This window comes from Epinephelus fuscoguttatus, linkage group LG7, assembly GCF_011397635.1.
Source record: "Epinephelus fuscoguttatus linkage group LG7, E.fuscoguttatus.final_Chr_v1".
Taxonomy (NCBI): domain Eukaryota; kingdom Metazoa; phylum Chordata; class Actinopteri; order Perciformes; family Serranidae; genus Epinephelus; species Epinephelus fuscoguttatus.
The window spans coordinates 24201688-24217392 of record NC_064758.1 but is presented as its reverse complement, the minus strand read 5'-3'; the positions used below and the strand labels follow the sequence as shown (position 1 = coordinate 24217392).

Here is a 15705-nt window from a genome sequence, read left to right as displayed (position 1 = left end):
TCACACTGACACTGTAAGAAACGTTTTTCCTAGATAGATAGATAGATAGATAGATGTAACAGTGCCATGAACTGCCACTGGGTGGCGCTTTCCACAAGCTGTGCACAGTTGACCTGCATGTTGATACACAGCAGGCTTCAAAGTTTGTTGCTGTATGAATGTTAAAGAACTTAAAGTTGCGCCAACACATTTTCAAATTAGAACTACAAATAAAAAGTGTGAAAACTGACGCGTGCAGAGTGGATCTAGTTTTGAAAATATCATGTGAAAATATTTATACAAGTTTAAATTATCAAACAGGAATTAACATTTCAATCACAATCAAAACCCTTAATTTTAGCTACAGTTAAAAGTTTGCATTACGTCTCGCTCCAACAGCAGCTTTTCGCCGTGACATAGGTTTAGTTGCACATCTACAGTTTCCTTTGGCACATGGGCTTTGAACTTGACGCTTGTTGTTTGGCGTGTCTCTGTGTTTACCATCCGTTTGCAGCGCCGCTTGTCAGAGAACAAGCAGTCACGGTGAGCCACGCCTATTGTCCATGTGCTTCATCCTCCAATCTCTCCATCCCTGCGCACCACACGCTCTGTGTTTTGCATAAAATGTGTATCAGTAGGGCAGCGCTCTCCCCGGCACATGCAGCGCGCACATGTAGCGTGGCTTTACTGAACACATACCACGGTCGAATAAGCGCATCAAACTCCCCTCAGCCCCAGATCCCCGCCAATGAAAAGGCACAAAAGCGTGAAGGAGAGAGAGAGGGAGAGAAGGGACTCCGCGAGATACAAAGAGTGAGCCAAATCCCACACAAACACACACAACACAAGTTGAGCGAACGGAAAGGCGGTCACATTTCTTACTCACCTGCAAACGTGATTGATGTGGGTGTTTGTATCAGTGGGTGTGTATGTCAGGCCTGACACCCCGTTCAAGGATTTGCTGACTCCACTTTCTTGGAATTCATGAATCTTTTAATCTCCGCTCGTGCAACATCACACGCGCTCGACCCGAGGCGCAGTATTCTGTGCACAGAAGGCATCCAGGTATCTTTTGAGAAGACAAGCCTGCACAACTCACCTCTGTCAGACCAGATCCGAGCACACTCAGAGAGAGAGAGACACCTGTCTGCAATTTACTGGGAAGCAACTTTGCGCGCACTGGACACATTTCCATCACTTCTTCCCATTTGTGCGCTCCATGGAGCAGGTGTTTTACGCAAAGCTGTTTATTGACTTTCTCACCTGTCTTCAAAAGACTTTTGCTCCAGTCTAGTGACATTCACGGACGTGTATCTTCAAGCCTGTTTAAAGTGACTGACATCAACAAGAGATATGGATAACAGCCCTGGTGGAGGTAAGATTCAACTTTATATTTGACATGTGGCAACCGCTCCATTATGATAGCAATGTCTGGCATGCCTCAACTGATTGGGAGTCAGAATTGATTAAAAGACCATTGTTCAGCGGTTTCATTCTTCATGTTGCCAACAATCAATAGATCATTTTAACAATGGCATTTTAGCTATGACTCAGCCTACACTTGAAATAAAATATAACTTTTATTTAAATGTAAGAAATATTTAATTAACGCAAAGTGGCATTCCCATTATGTATTGTTTGATTGATTGTGTAAAACACTTAAAGCTCCAATTTTATTTATGTGCATATTTAGAAATTGCATGTGCAATTGTGTATGTGTGAGTTCTTATATGCACGAAATGTGATTTTTTTTTTTTTTTTTTTACATGCAAGAGGTTGACTGTAGTGCGTAATTGTATTGGTTTATGACACTTTGGCACAAGTTCCCTCTTTGGGAATTTAATCACGTCAGCTTGTTCTTTGATTCCATAAAAGTGCATCATTGTTGTCAGACTTTACGCAAACTTGTCAAAAAAAAGTTACAGCGCTGCGTTCAAATGTCAAAACGCAGCGCCTGGAGTGCAGCTCTCTTGACAGCGAGCCGCACCATATGGTTGTTGTGAGTCTGGCTACTTCCTGTTTCCCTCCATGAAAACAAACTCACGTGGAGCTACTGTACACTGGCTGTCTCTGTAATCATAATCTTCCAGAGCCAGAACTTTTAACTGCTTACAACTACCTCTTTATCATCTCGCTGGAGGAATAAACAAAGACACTTTGAGCGTAAAGGGCGTGTTTGTTTCTATAATCAAGGCCATTGCCAGCAGCATAAAGGTTGATAACCGCAGGACTCCCATCCGTTAAGTAGCATTAGGCAGCGCTTTCTCGAGGTCAGCCAAAGGTGCACATGCTTCCTGCTCTCCTCTACTAATTGACGGTGAATCATTTACAACAGCGACAGTCACGTTCCAGCACAGGTGATGGGCGCAGCCTGTGCACCGTCAACATGTTACTCTCATCTAAACCCACTCGAGTTATGACTTTGTGTTTATGTTGATAAAGCAAACCGGTGTTTGTCAGGGAACAAGGAAGGCAGTAAAATGAGCAATCGCATGCAATAGCTGTAGTATTAGTCAGCTGCATGTGCTGGGCTTCACTGGTGTTTGAGAGGATGTTTGGTTTTGTGGCAATCTTTTATTTAGGTATTTTACTGTTCAAATCATTGCTTATTTTCTATTTAAATGGTAATATACATATATATTTCTCCTCTCAGCAATCTAAATGTAAGTGAGCACCTTGAACTGGTTTCATTGACCTTTAATGTTTCAATATGTTATTGGAATGCACATGACTTCATCTCACTCATGAGGTCAGTGTGGCGATCTAAACAAAGCTCATAAACATCATCATAACTTGGCAAAAATATGGCTGCAGTGGTGGGGCTGTATGGCTCATAAAGTCAAGGAGATCAAATGAGGTTGTGTATGAGTGTGTGTGCGTGTGTGTGTGTGTGTGTGTGTGTGTGCGCTGACACAGAGCCCCCATTTCATCTGCAGAGATGAATGGGTGGGAGGGTTGCATGCAAAGGCTGAATTCACTGAAAAGATTATTGTAATGATTCTTTTGTGCCATACAAAGTACAAAATAGATCCAAGTAGATCATATGCAGATATATACTGTCACACTTGGCCTGTTATGTATTCCTCCCTTTTATAAGCATATTGGAGCTCAGTTTTGACAGTTTACATACTCCCAAATTTTAGAAAAATGTATAACTGTACATCTTCATTATGCAAATTGTTCAACATGCAATATGTTTTTGCCTAGTTCAGTATTTTAATGAAACATCGTTGACCTCATGTGAAGGCTCAACTGTACTTTGATGTGTGAGTCAGCTGTGTATAGTCTTTCTTGATACCAATATAAATGTGCTCAGATGTACCATAACTAGATTACATTTAGCTGCCATATGATGCTCATATGATAAAGTCAGACCCATTGACCTTCCCCACAGTCAGCTGCATAACTTTATGCACACATGTACAGTATGTTCTTCCTCTGGCACGCCCCTGGTGGAAGTTTTCTGCATTATTCTGAGCAGCAGAAACCCAGCTATGGGGGGGGGCGCATATAAAAAGGGGGTGTCATCCTGCTACCCCCTAGGAAAAAAATAAAAAATAAATAAAATAGAAAATAATATACCAGCCTTCAAAATAACCACATTACTTTGAAGGCTGGTGAAATTAACAATAAAATTCACATTTCACATTATGCGATTGCGAGTAAAAATAAAGAAAAAGAAAGAGCCAAAAATTCAAACAGTATTCCCAAAATATATGGGTAATGAAATATCTGCGTCTTAGGGCTGCTGCAAAACTGTGACAAAAAACTGCATCTAAGCTGGACAGCCACAAAAAAAGATTCACAGACTGAGATCAATGCAAAAAAATGTCAATATATTCAGGACATCTGTGCACAAAAAGAAAATGAAATATCTAAAAAAAATAATAATAATAAAGTACCCCAATAAAATATGGTAGGACATGTGATGCAAGGCTTACTGACAGCATGGAGTCTCTGAATGAAACAAACTGAGTGGGACACTGCACCCATTCTCCCCTATTCTAATATATTTGAAGGAAGGGTAATTTTATTATCAGAGGAGATTTAAAGAAAACAACTAAAGTGTATATTAAACTGTGCAATAATGCACCAGAAATTAAATGATTTTACAGTTGCCTGTGAATGTTATTATCAAAGGCATTCCCTCACAGTATAAACTTGGGTCTGGCCACATACTGATACTTCACCTACTGTTCCTAAACTAGATACAGCGCCTGGTTGACAGTGCAGGCGGTGCTGCTGCTGCTGCTGCTGCTGCTGCTGGTGCACAGTCAGACCACCCGGCCGCATAACATGCTGCGCTATTTAATTTGGCTCTTTAATTATAAGCCCCTGGCGGGCTGTAGCAGCTCTGGCTCCTGGCTGGAGCGCAGCAGCTTCATGTCTTCCCAGTGAAAGCTCCGTCAAAAGCCTCCTCACGTGGCTTCCCTCGCAGAGCCGCGTGCGACGCGTGAGATACCCGGGCCCTCCTCCCGCCCCGCCGCTTCCCCGCTCTCACGGACGCTTCTGTGCTGATGCCGCCTGCGGTGATGGTGAGCTTGGTCAGTGGGTCAGCGATTCCATGCATTAACTTTTTTCTCTCTCGTCACGTTTTCCCGCCTCATGCGCCTTTTGCTTGTATTGAAAGCACCCCCCTCCCATCCCTGCCTCCTGTTTGAATCACACAGCTCACAGTGCGGTAGGAGCTGACTCGATTTTGACTCTGCAACATCTGTCCCCAACTCATCGGTTCAGGGCGCACATCCGCTTAGGGTGCGTTTCAGCTGGAACGTGACTCTGCTGTTAAATATAACATCTCTCCTCTCATCCGCTGCGCTCTCCAAGCGATGCTGAAACAGATAGCGGATTAGTAACACTGAGGCTGCATGTTGGTGATAAAATCGCACAATCCTGAAAAGGATGTTTTTCCAATCTATGTTTGACAGAGCGCGTGCCAGACATGAAGCAATTTCAGTCACCCTAAAACCCCCAGGATATTAGACTAAAGATTTTAAATCACATCCTGGTGCTCATAAATCACAGCTATCCTCTGTGATCCTCTAACACACTTCCTCTGGTGACTGAATGAGCCTGAGTGTGATACTGCATCAGTTTGGAGAGATGCTGGAGGCTCATACAATTCTATCAAGTTCCTGTGATATTGACCTACTTACACAAGCCTGAGTTAATGAAGTCTACTGCAAACACCCAAGTAGTGCTCACACACTGGCAATGTTCAGTAGCACAACTCTTCTTTTTGCATCCTATATCCTACATTATTTTTACTATAGCATAAAAACACCACATGCTGTGTTCATACACTTTGCAGCACAAGGGCAAACACACACAATATGGTCACCTTAACTGTAAGCTATCTCTCCTGTGTTGCTGGCTCTCCATGCCCCTGCATTATAAGCCGAACAAGTGAAAGTAAGAGATAAAGGACGAGAGAGAAACAGAGAGGAGCTGCTGCTGCTGCGCCTGTGAAGCTCACTGCTCACGTTTCTCTGCCTGCCTCCAGTCCCAGGCAGATTAGTGTTTGCACGGGTAGGCTAAGCTCAACATGGGCATTGAGTAAGGAATTTCATGTAATGTGAAGTAAGGGAATGCCTCCACAGCAGTTCAATTTGGAAACTGATATTACAAGCTACCCATGCAGAGAATAAAAATAGCAGTGCTGTTTTTATTCTTTGTATTGTGGATACCTAGAGATATGAGTGCAAATGACAAGTGCTGCCTTCTGTAGCACTAATCTGTAATCACAATAGGGCAAGAAGAAGAAGGGAGCGTGCAAAGTTTACATTTAAATTGTATTAACCTTTCCACTATGACACATGATGCATGCACGTTTTATAGTTTCCTTCCTGCACTGCCTGAAAGCAGACTGTAAAAGGGATTGCTAATTGACAGTGTTTACAGCACAGCGGCTCTAGGGGTCATTCATAAACACTTACTGTACATGTGAGCCTTCAGGTGGACATGCAATGTGTTTGGGTGGAGCGGGGGCTGGGCCGTGGCTGTCTGCATGTAAGCTCAGGAAGAGGTGAGGCTCAGGCCTGCCCGTCTGTTGGGTCTGTCTATGGCTCTGGCATGAGTCAACAAACCAGCAACACGTGCTGCCTGGGGGATTATCAAAACAGTGGAGCTAAAACAAATACCTTGTGCAGCAAAGGGCAACAGGCCGACTGCATCTAATGCATGATTTCCATATACAAGGCTGAGTTAGTTGAAGCACTATGGCACAAGTTGTGGATGTTGGAAATTCACTCAATTGCATGTGCAAGCCAATCATGAATGGAGTTTTAAATTGCACCCATATTTGTTTAGATTATTTTGAACTTGATTTGCATGCAGTTTGTCATTCTGAAGGTCTCTCTACTGTACACTGAGTTGTTAGTGTAACATTACACGAGTACAGCATACAGTTGAGGCTTTTCCTTTGCAAAAACGTGACTCACACTCTCCAACTGTTGGTGGCGCACGAACAGCAGTGGCTGAGACTTGGTGCCACCTCATGCGCGGGGAGCTTCCCAGTCAGCGTGTGTTTGTAAACACAGATCTGACTTGAGATTGTTATGTATTTCAACACGAGACTGCGGATTTGGTTCGGGCAGTAACCGTGTCAGGAGTCCATGCATGTGAGGCGGCGGTCAGGTGTCGTGCTGTTAGCTGGCGCTGGGCACGGTGCCAGGGGAGCGAGGCTATTATTGGAGCGGAGGAGGCAGCAGACCCCGCAGACACGTGAGGCCGTGTCTCAGCTCATCCACAACGCATGACTAGAAGTGCGAGAGAGGGAGAGAGAGGGCGAGGAGAGAGAGAGAGAGAGAGAGAGAGAGAGAGGAAAGCGAAACTTCAGAAACAGCCACAGCTCAACAACAGAAAACACTTTACATATTTACACGGTCCCTATATAAATGCATTAGCATGACGCAGATTTGATTTTGGGAAAAAACGCGTCCTTGGTGCTCCTGCTGGAAGCCCGTCTGCTTTGTTGCTGTGCTACCAGCAGTATTTTTAGCGCCCACTTTATCCGCTTGAGCGCAACATTACGCCTATTGCACTCAGGATGAGGCAACGACGCAGCAAATTGTCAGAGCTGCTCACTGCTGCCTGCAATTTGTGCAACATTACATCACATCCAGTGATGTACAGTAGCTGAGCGGTTTTAAAAACATATGGATGGCCAACTTAAATTTATGATACAATTTATATTCAGCCAATGACTTCAATCAGTAAGCAGTGGCGCCGCCAAAGGGGGTGCAGGGGGCCCATGGCCCTTCTGGTCCCTCTTTCGAAAATAACTGGAGGCCAATATTAGTGTCTTCAAGAGGCTGTGGGGTGCTCATTTTTGTCCAAATAGAAAAGAGCACATCACAGACCTTTAGATTGTAAAAAAGAAACAATCAGAGGGCAGCAGCATTACATGAAGTCATTCACACGGCGGGATATAATTGTATAGAGATCACATAAGAAGCACAAGTTGGGGGAAAACAACTAATTCAGAGAGCCAAAATACACAGGAGAGAGTTTTACTCAAAGGGTGCCAGTCTATAGAGCTTTACTCAAAGGGTGCCAGTCTATAGTACCATGTCACCTGCGTACTACATGTGCTGTGCTATTTGGAAGGTAGTTAAAGAAAGGTGCTCACAGCTGCAGGCTCATTTTTTAAGCTAGAAGATACATACATATCCGAAGACAGTGATATATTGTGAAACTAGACAGCCTCAGGCATCCCTTGGTTCCAACAATGTCAGCACAGCTTGTCAGTAGGGGGGCGCTCCAAAGTTAGGCTGTATAGATAGGCCTATAGGCTGCACTACAACAGCAGAGCAGAATACCTGAAATTCAGTTATGGCTTTTGGTTTCGGTGTACCACCCCAAGATTTTCAGTGGCCCCATCTGGCCACTCCTATGAAACATTTCAACATTGTGTGCTTTAATTAGGAGGTTTAACTCAAATTTGAATCACCTGACCCCAAACTCTCAGCTCACAGGTCTGATGTCTTCTTTTCTCTCCCCTTTCTGCAGGAGTCATCCTGTATGCAGGGTCCTCCGGCAGCTCCAGTCCCAGCCCTGGCAGCCCCTCCAGCGGGTACCAGACCCAGTCACCCTCCTCACACTCCCAGCCCTCATCTCCAGAGGAGGTTACCTTCACAGAGATTGGGGCGTTGAAACACAGGGCAAGTGGGTGCACCACCCCGTCCTCCAAACTGGTATTCCAGTTCCCAGATGTCTACAGTGCCCCCCCTGCAGCAGCCACTCCACAGCATACCTATGCACACCCCATCGCGGGAAAGAGGCCATGCGGGTTCACAGGAACGTTCACAAGTAAGTGTTTCCTCACTGTGTCAATGCGCTCAAAGATGAATACGTTTATTAAAGTTTTTCGGCTTATCTAACTCCCTGTTTACCCTTCCACAGAGACAGGAGGAATGGTCCTGCTTTGCAAAGTCTGTGGGGACATCGCATCTGGTTTCCACTATGGTGTGCATGCATGTGAGGGTTGCAAGGTAAGCCTGGACTTTCTGTTTTCGATACAATAACTTGAAAAATACCAATATTTGGTAACATTTCCAATACCGAGGGGAAAAAATAAGATAAAAATAAATGTAACAAGGCTATAACGTGACAACAACAACTTCTTTTCTTGGTTAGTAGCCGAGAACAGCAGAATAAATGTAGAGAGAGTGAGAAAGTGCAGCTAGTACCGGTGTACTGATACTGCAGAAAATAAGTATTGGACCATTAATGCTACAACAGTGCATTGCTTTTCAGTGCTCCAGTTTCATGAGATTGTTTTTCGTTTGTTTGTTTCAGGGTTTTTTCCGCCGCAGCATCCAGCAGAACATCAACTACAAGATGTGCGTGAAGAATGAGAATTGTCTCATCATGCGCATGAACCGCAACCGATGCCAGCACTGCCGCTTCAAGAAATGCCTCTCCGTTGGCATGTCAAGAGATGGTGAGACATCCTGACACATTTTAACGAGAGAGGCCCTCGTGCAGCTCTGCCAGAATGCCACAGTGCTCTGATTAGCCAAAGCAGCAGGGAAATGGGCAGCCTGAAAGAGGCACGGTACTAATATGTAGGTCTGTGTGAAAAATGTAATGCGGAAAGTCTTTTGAGGTCATCGTGCCACTGGCTCAGTCACTCACTTTATCAGCAGACCTGCACCTGCCTTGCCCTTCTACTGTGTCACTGCACTGCCAAAGATTACCATCTGGCCTTGTACTACTCTCTCTTAAGTTTCTAGGTGTCTTTCTCATGCCCTTTACAGCATCCTCCCACAATACTCCACACTCCTGTTCAGCACAGCCCCTCCCCATCCACGTACCCACCATGTTCCCTCAGCTCTCTTGCGTCTCCCCCTCAGACAATGATTTATGAGAAGAGGAGCCTTGAAGTCCCCGAAGCTATCTATCATCTGGAAAACTGCAGAAAACACAGGAATTATTTTAGGAAATTGGAACAGGGTCAACTTGATTACCTTGTGTATGCCCACAGAATATCTTACCGCAATTAATGAGGGATAGGGCAACAATTAAGCAAAGGGTGCAGAAAACAGCCAGCCGTTGTGACAGACTTTATCAGGCGTGATGCTCACATCACCTAGTTTTAGTTCTGATAGCTCAACATTGATTGATCACCTATCATGGCAGATTAAGAAAACAGCTGGGCTGACCTAGAAAAACAATACAGAATTGGGCCTTTTGTGTACGCATACATCATGACCTACTTGGTGTAGTTTGCCTGCCTTCTTCCTCTCAGTATGGTTTCTGCTTATCTCCACCCTCCAGTACCCTGCATTGCCTAATCTAGTAAACAGGTTAGTGTTATTTCTGCATGTGCTTGACACTTCTGGTGCACGGAGAAAATAGGGTGGCAAAATACGACTCAGTGAGAGAACAAACAGTCAGGTCGCCCCTTTTAGAGGTGATTTTCGAAAGCGTTCAGGACCACAACCTAGAAACCCCTTTTTGTTCTGCCTCAATCATTACGAAAACAGGAAAACCGCATGCAACTGCCTGCAGCCCACAATAAATAGTACACCCTGATTTCACAGCAGGCAGCTGTGTGACTTTGGCTCTGCAATATAGGCAAATTATTAAGTCCGTTGGCATGATGGCACACTTTTCTTCCTCTAACCAGAGCATCATTTTTAGAGCACCGGCTTGCTAGTCTGCATTTGCTTCTTTTTAACCGTGATGAAAGGGATTAATCTCATGCCACATTATTGGCCCTATCCTCATCAAGGGACCCTGCTGGCAATGAACAGATTACTGTATATTTGGTAAACATAGCAATATGTACTGTGCATATTACTGGGCCAAGTCACTTCACTTGACCAAACACTGTGGCTTCATGTAAAGTGCTTACGTATAACATATGGGAATTGCTATACAGTTTTTCTGCTCCACTTTCAAAAAGAAGATTCAGACATGCTATACTTGCAAAAGTCTTTGAAGCTGTACCAGCTCAACTTTCCTGCCTTACATCTTGCACAAATACACTCTCACTTTCCATGCATCACCGTCTCTCATGTCAGTCCTCTTTATGTTCTCACTACTGTCTTTGCAACTCATTTATGCACTTCAAGCCCACCTCTCTCATCCTTCTCCCTCTCACGATCTCAGTACCAGTGACATCACGCTCACGTTGCCCCACTGCCCTACTTACAAACGGAGGGAGGGAGCGGGAGAGGAAGGAGACAGGGGTGGATAGAGGAGAGGATGAGGCAGATGGTAGCAGGGGGTCTATAAATAGCCTCTCCAGCTGATGGTTACTGTGGAATGGGGGATGGGGGATATGGGTGAGGAGAGAGAAGTTTTATCTCACAACTTGTGTGATTCTTCTTGAATCATTCAACACTTAAGGTGATTTCATGCTTCTTATGTATATATAAAGAGGTGTAACAGGAAACTGTTTCACCATGCTTAATCTAATTTATAGCCGGCATAAGTAACAGTAGTAGTCCTGTCTTTCCTAAATGGCATATATCATAATTTTATGAAATTTTAGACAGCATTCTTTCCAATCAAAAAACATACAACTCTGAAAACATAAGGCATAAAACATGTCCAGTGTTAATGTCCATGTTGTCACAATGACTGAAAGCTAATCTGTCCTTGCTTCTTGTGTCTTCACTAGCTGTGCGTTTTGGCCGCATCCCCAAGAGAGAGAAGCAGCGACTTCTGGATGAGATGCAGAGCTACATGAACAGCCTAAACGAGTCGGCTGCCATGGACATGGACTCATCTTCGGTGAGGGATGCTCCCAGCAGCCCAGAAGATGGCAACTCAAAAGAGGCCATTGGGGCCATCTCCAGAGCCTACCGTGACATCTTCACCAGCAGCAACAACAACAGCCAGGAGAGAGCAGCCAAGAGGGCTAACATCACCACCAATAACAACAACAACACATCTTCCTTTTCTCAGGATGCCAACTTTACCCAAGTCTCCTCTCACCCCAACCCTGCACAGAGTTATCAGTCATGCCCTGTTGCGTCTGCCACTCTATGCCCAGCTGCCCCCAATGACAACCAGGCTACATTCCACAATGTGGAAAACAACCGCTATACCTACCTAGTGTCAACAAACCAGAATCATGAGCAGTCCAACAGTACAACCTCTCAAAGGGCCACCTCTGTCAATCATAACAGTTTCCGCAATGCAGGAAGTACCCAAAACCAGCCCACTTGCCCATGGAAATTAGCTCCAGGAGCCAAAGTGCTGGTAAGAGCAGTAAGCATACTAAATTAGATCAAGATTCTTGTGTTGTATTTTGTCTGGCCAACAACTTATGATTTTTTCTGTCTTTGTTTTCCTTCAAGGCCTGTCCCCTCAACGCATGGCCCATATCAGGGGCAGAGCGCACGAGTCAGGAAATATGGGAATCATTCTCGCAGTGTTTCACTCCTGCTGTCAAGGAGGTGGTAGAGTTTGCCAAGGGCATCCCAGGATTTCAAGAGCTTAGCCAACAAGACCAAGTCATGCTGCTCAAATCAGGCACCTTTCAGGTAATGACAGCCATTCCAGTTGATTTATTTAAAGTATGTGAGTCCTTATTTATGACTCATCAGGTATTACTCATGTAATTATTTGGTTCAGACTTATCTTTGTGTTCCTTTGTCTCTGTACCGTGCGTGTTTAGGTTCTGATGGTGAGGTTCTGTACCTTGTTTAATGCTGAGGAGCGTACGGTGACCTTCCTGAATGGCCAGACTTACCCCCTATCCACTCTGCGGGCCTTGGGCATGGGTTCTCTACTGGACGCAATGTTTGAGTTCAGCGAGAAGTTGGGCTCCCTGGGGCTGGAGCCTGATGAAATGGCCCTCTTTATGGCTGTGGTGCTGGTCTCTGCAGGTGAGAGAGGCACACTATTTACTTAATGAGTAGAAATACAGTGGCAAAAGCTGCAGGGCAGCGACGCTTTGTTAATAAACCAATAATGTTGTAACTGTGTCTGTCAACCACTCACACTGGCATCCTCTGTGCTCCTCAGATCGTTCTGGCATCTCAGACATGCGGGCTGTGGAACAGCTACAGGAGGGTCTGATCCGTGCCCTAAGGTCACTGATCACTCGCCGTCGCCCAGATGACTCTGCCCTCTTCCCCAAACTCCTCCTGCGCCTGCCGGACCTGCGCACCCTCAACAATCTGCACTCCGACAAACTGTTGGCCTTTCGCATCGACCCTTGAGCAGGCCGCTTCTTCGTGGAGCACACAGATCCAAACTGTTTTACAGAGAAACATTAAGTACACCACACACAAACACACACATCTGCACAGATATCATCTTCCAAGGAGAGGACTTCCTTGAAAATTGAGGAACAAGGAGTTGTGCAATCTGAGGAGTGTTTTTCAGGATAACCGAGGGCAGCAGCGAACATATTTTTGACTCACTATTGATCTTCATACTACGCTTTGGGATGAATAAACACACACGTACAAGCTCATGTATACACATAAACCTCAACAACTCTTGACAGACATTGTTCTAGTAAAAAAATAAATTATCATGTAGATTTAGTATTACCCTTTTGGACAAATCATTTGTGCACTTGCTCATAATACTCATTGTACTTAAGAATAAAAGCCAGTTCACTTCTGTTTATTCCTTAAAACCATACAGTATCAACAGGCCATCACTAAGCAGCAGTTGAAAGAGTTATATTTAGGGACCATTAGTGATGATTGACTATGTCAGTCTGTGTTAAGAGAAAGGGAACCTGTATATAATACATAGCTGAATCTGAAATATTAAGGTAATTGTGTATCACTGTTTCACAAACATACTATCTGCATTAGTACTGGAATGAGACCACTATTTTAACATGTCACTTGTACACAATAGGATTCATTCTGTCTCTTACTATTCCAGAAAGCATTCGGCACACCTTGGGTTTGAATATGCCAACTTCATAAGTCAATGGCATTTTATTTTATTTCACAGAAACATTGTGTCTGTGTCACTATATCATATGACATCTGGACTGATGGAGACGCCCCATGCATGTTGGGTTGTGTAGTTCCTTTGTTAATTTTTGTTGCTGTAAATATTATGTTACCCTAATGTCTATATATCAATGACTGAACTGATGTGAGGGATCGGACGGATGAGTTCGGTGTAAAGAAGAATGTAGTGACCTTCCTGTAATAGGTGGGGGTTTGGCCATGCCAAGGGGGCTTTGCACAGGAGCATAATGTAGTAGGGATTCTCAGACATCTTCGACGCATTTCCTGCTATCAGATGATGTAACCAACCAGCATAATCCCTGAAATCACCAGCACTCACTCCACACGCACCCTTCCTCTGCCCCCAATGTTTGTCATACAAACACAAGAGATATTTTTGGGTGAGAGATCGTGTTTGATTGGTCTTCTCACTGTTTGCTTGTTTGATTAAGGCTGATTGAGCACACCTTGTACATTTTGTAAATCTTTCTTCCTAAATAGAAATGATATAATGATATAAAGTTCAAATTATGTATTACTCTGTTTGTGTGTCATTCTTTTGTGTCCATTCAGGTATTGTACTTAAGTAAAGTATTGTGGCACTTCCACACTTTATGCTACTTTATACTTCCACAGCACTACAGTTTAGTAAAGGGAGGTATTGTACTTTTTACTACACTACATCAGGCTATTTGCCTAAGATTTCATATAAGAACATAAGATAATCTTGTAAAATATAATACCTTGTTAAGACAAAATACTGTACCAGTGGTTTCCAATCTTTTTGACTCGTGATCTCTTACATAAGAGCACCAAAGAGACTTTTCCCCTCAAATGTCTCACACGTTTAATTTCAATAACTATTAAGGGCCAAAAGTTGTCAAAGTATTACATATTTCACACATTAAAAATCAAATATTTGTGTAGAAGAACTTGTTTTTTTCTCCTTACCTCTCCCATTAATCATCTCATGACCCCTCAGATTTCATCTTCTTACATCTATTAATGGCATATACATAATACATCAGTCACAGGAGACATTTTACTGCAGAACGAGTACCTTTTCTTTTAGTACTTTAATCATATTTTGTTGTGAGTACTTATACTCAGGGTACAAACTTAGCACCATCCACTAGCCAAATGCTGCTAAAATATGCACGTGGCTGGTAGATTTGCTACCCTCACTAGCCAAAAAAATCAATGGTAATCTATTGAGTGGCTGGTAAAATTTGGGGATACACTTGCCATTTGGCTGTAGTTAAAAAAGTTAGTTTTGCACCCTGCTTATAAAGGGGACCTTTGCCCAGTTTCAAAACTCATACATATTATTTCTATGGTATAAGAGAGTCAAAGAATATGAGTAGCCTCAACATGAAACACTCTCTCCCAGATCAAAAAAAACTAGGGTGCTAAAACCCAAATTTATGATGTCATAGGGTGTAAAATCTGGAGCAGCTGCATGGAAAATTAATTTGAAAATATGTCACAGATGACACTGAGAGCAGCCAGGGGAGTGTTCTGAGTACATGGGTTCATTTTCTGTTTCAGAGCACTACAGTAGAATAAAGCTCATCTGGTTATTAAAAAAATAACAAACATCTGTGGGTCCACAAAATCAGGCTCTCATACATTAACTATGGAGCAGCTCTAGACTTCATACTTGATGACATCACAAGTTTAAGACTACTGGCTCTTGGAGAGGGTAGCTCACATTCACAAATATTGATTGAACTCTCCAGGGCCATGGAAATAACATATTGGAATTCTTAATGTAGGTGGTGTTCCCCTTTACACAGGTTTCTGGATGCAGGACTTTTACTTGCGATAGAGTATTTCTACATTGTTGGTACTTTCACTTAAGTAATGGATCTGAGTACTCCTCCACCACTGGTTAGGACTGTATAGATCTCAGGGATGAGTACAACTACATACAACTACAGTTTGCATTAGCTGGATGGCACTGTCATTATTTAACACAGGTTTATAGCCTGTACGCTGTTTGGGTGTGCATGTTAAAGTCACCCAGAGGCGTGACTGCCTTCAAAGCTAAAACTAGGTCAAACAGAGCAGAGCAACAGTAGCTCATGGTCATTAGCCTTTGGCATGTTGCACACATTTGTAACGTTGGAGTCACAGGACTTCATCAAAAAACATAGAAAAACTACAAACTATTTCTCATGAGCTAGTTCCTTTAAATGACCAAGTTTTAGTAAATGAATCAAATCCAACCTGGAGTGGTCTGGCCCTCTGAGAAAGTCTGGCAACAACTTTCGCCTTCCCCTAGAGCTCA

General features: G+C 43.6%; 1 protein-coding gene and 1 long non-coding RNA gene across 2 annotated transcripts; one reads left to right on the top strand and one right to left on the bottom strand.

Annotated features, from left to right (window-relative positions):
- Positions 1 to 630: 630 nt before the first annotated feature.
- nr1d4a (nuclear receptor subfamily 1, group D, member 4a) lies at positions 631 to 13967 on the top strand. Its single transcript, XM_049582300.1, has 8 exons — positions 631 to 1354; positions 7990 to 8289; positions 8383 to 8471; positions 8779 to 8923; positions 11111 to 11694; positions 11793 to 11978; positions 12113 to 12323; positions 12463 to 13967. Exons 1-8 carry the CDS (start codon positions 1333 to 1335, stop codon positions 12657 to 12659), a joined length of 1734 nt encoding a protein of 577 aa, XP_049438257.1. The 5' UTR covers positions 631 to 1332; the 3' UTR covers positions 12660 to 13967.
- LOC125892343 (uncharacterized) lies at positions 12655 to 15695 on the bottom strand. Its single transcript, XR_007449731.1, has 3 exons — positions 15645 to 15695; positions 14367 to 14414; positions 12655 to 12694 (listed from the first exon to the last, which is right to left on the bottom strand). It is a non-coding gene; the product is annotated as an uncharacterized LOC125892343 (long non-coding RNA).
- Between the last annotated feature and the right edge of the window lie 10 nt (positions 15696 to 15705).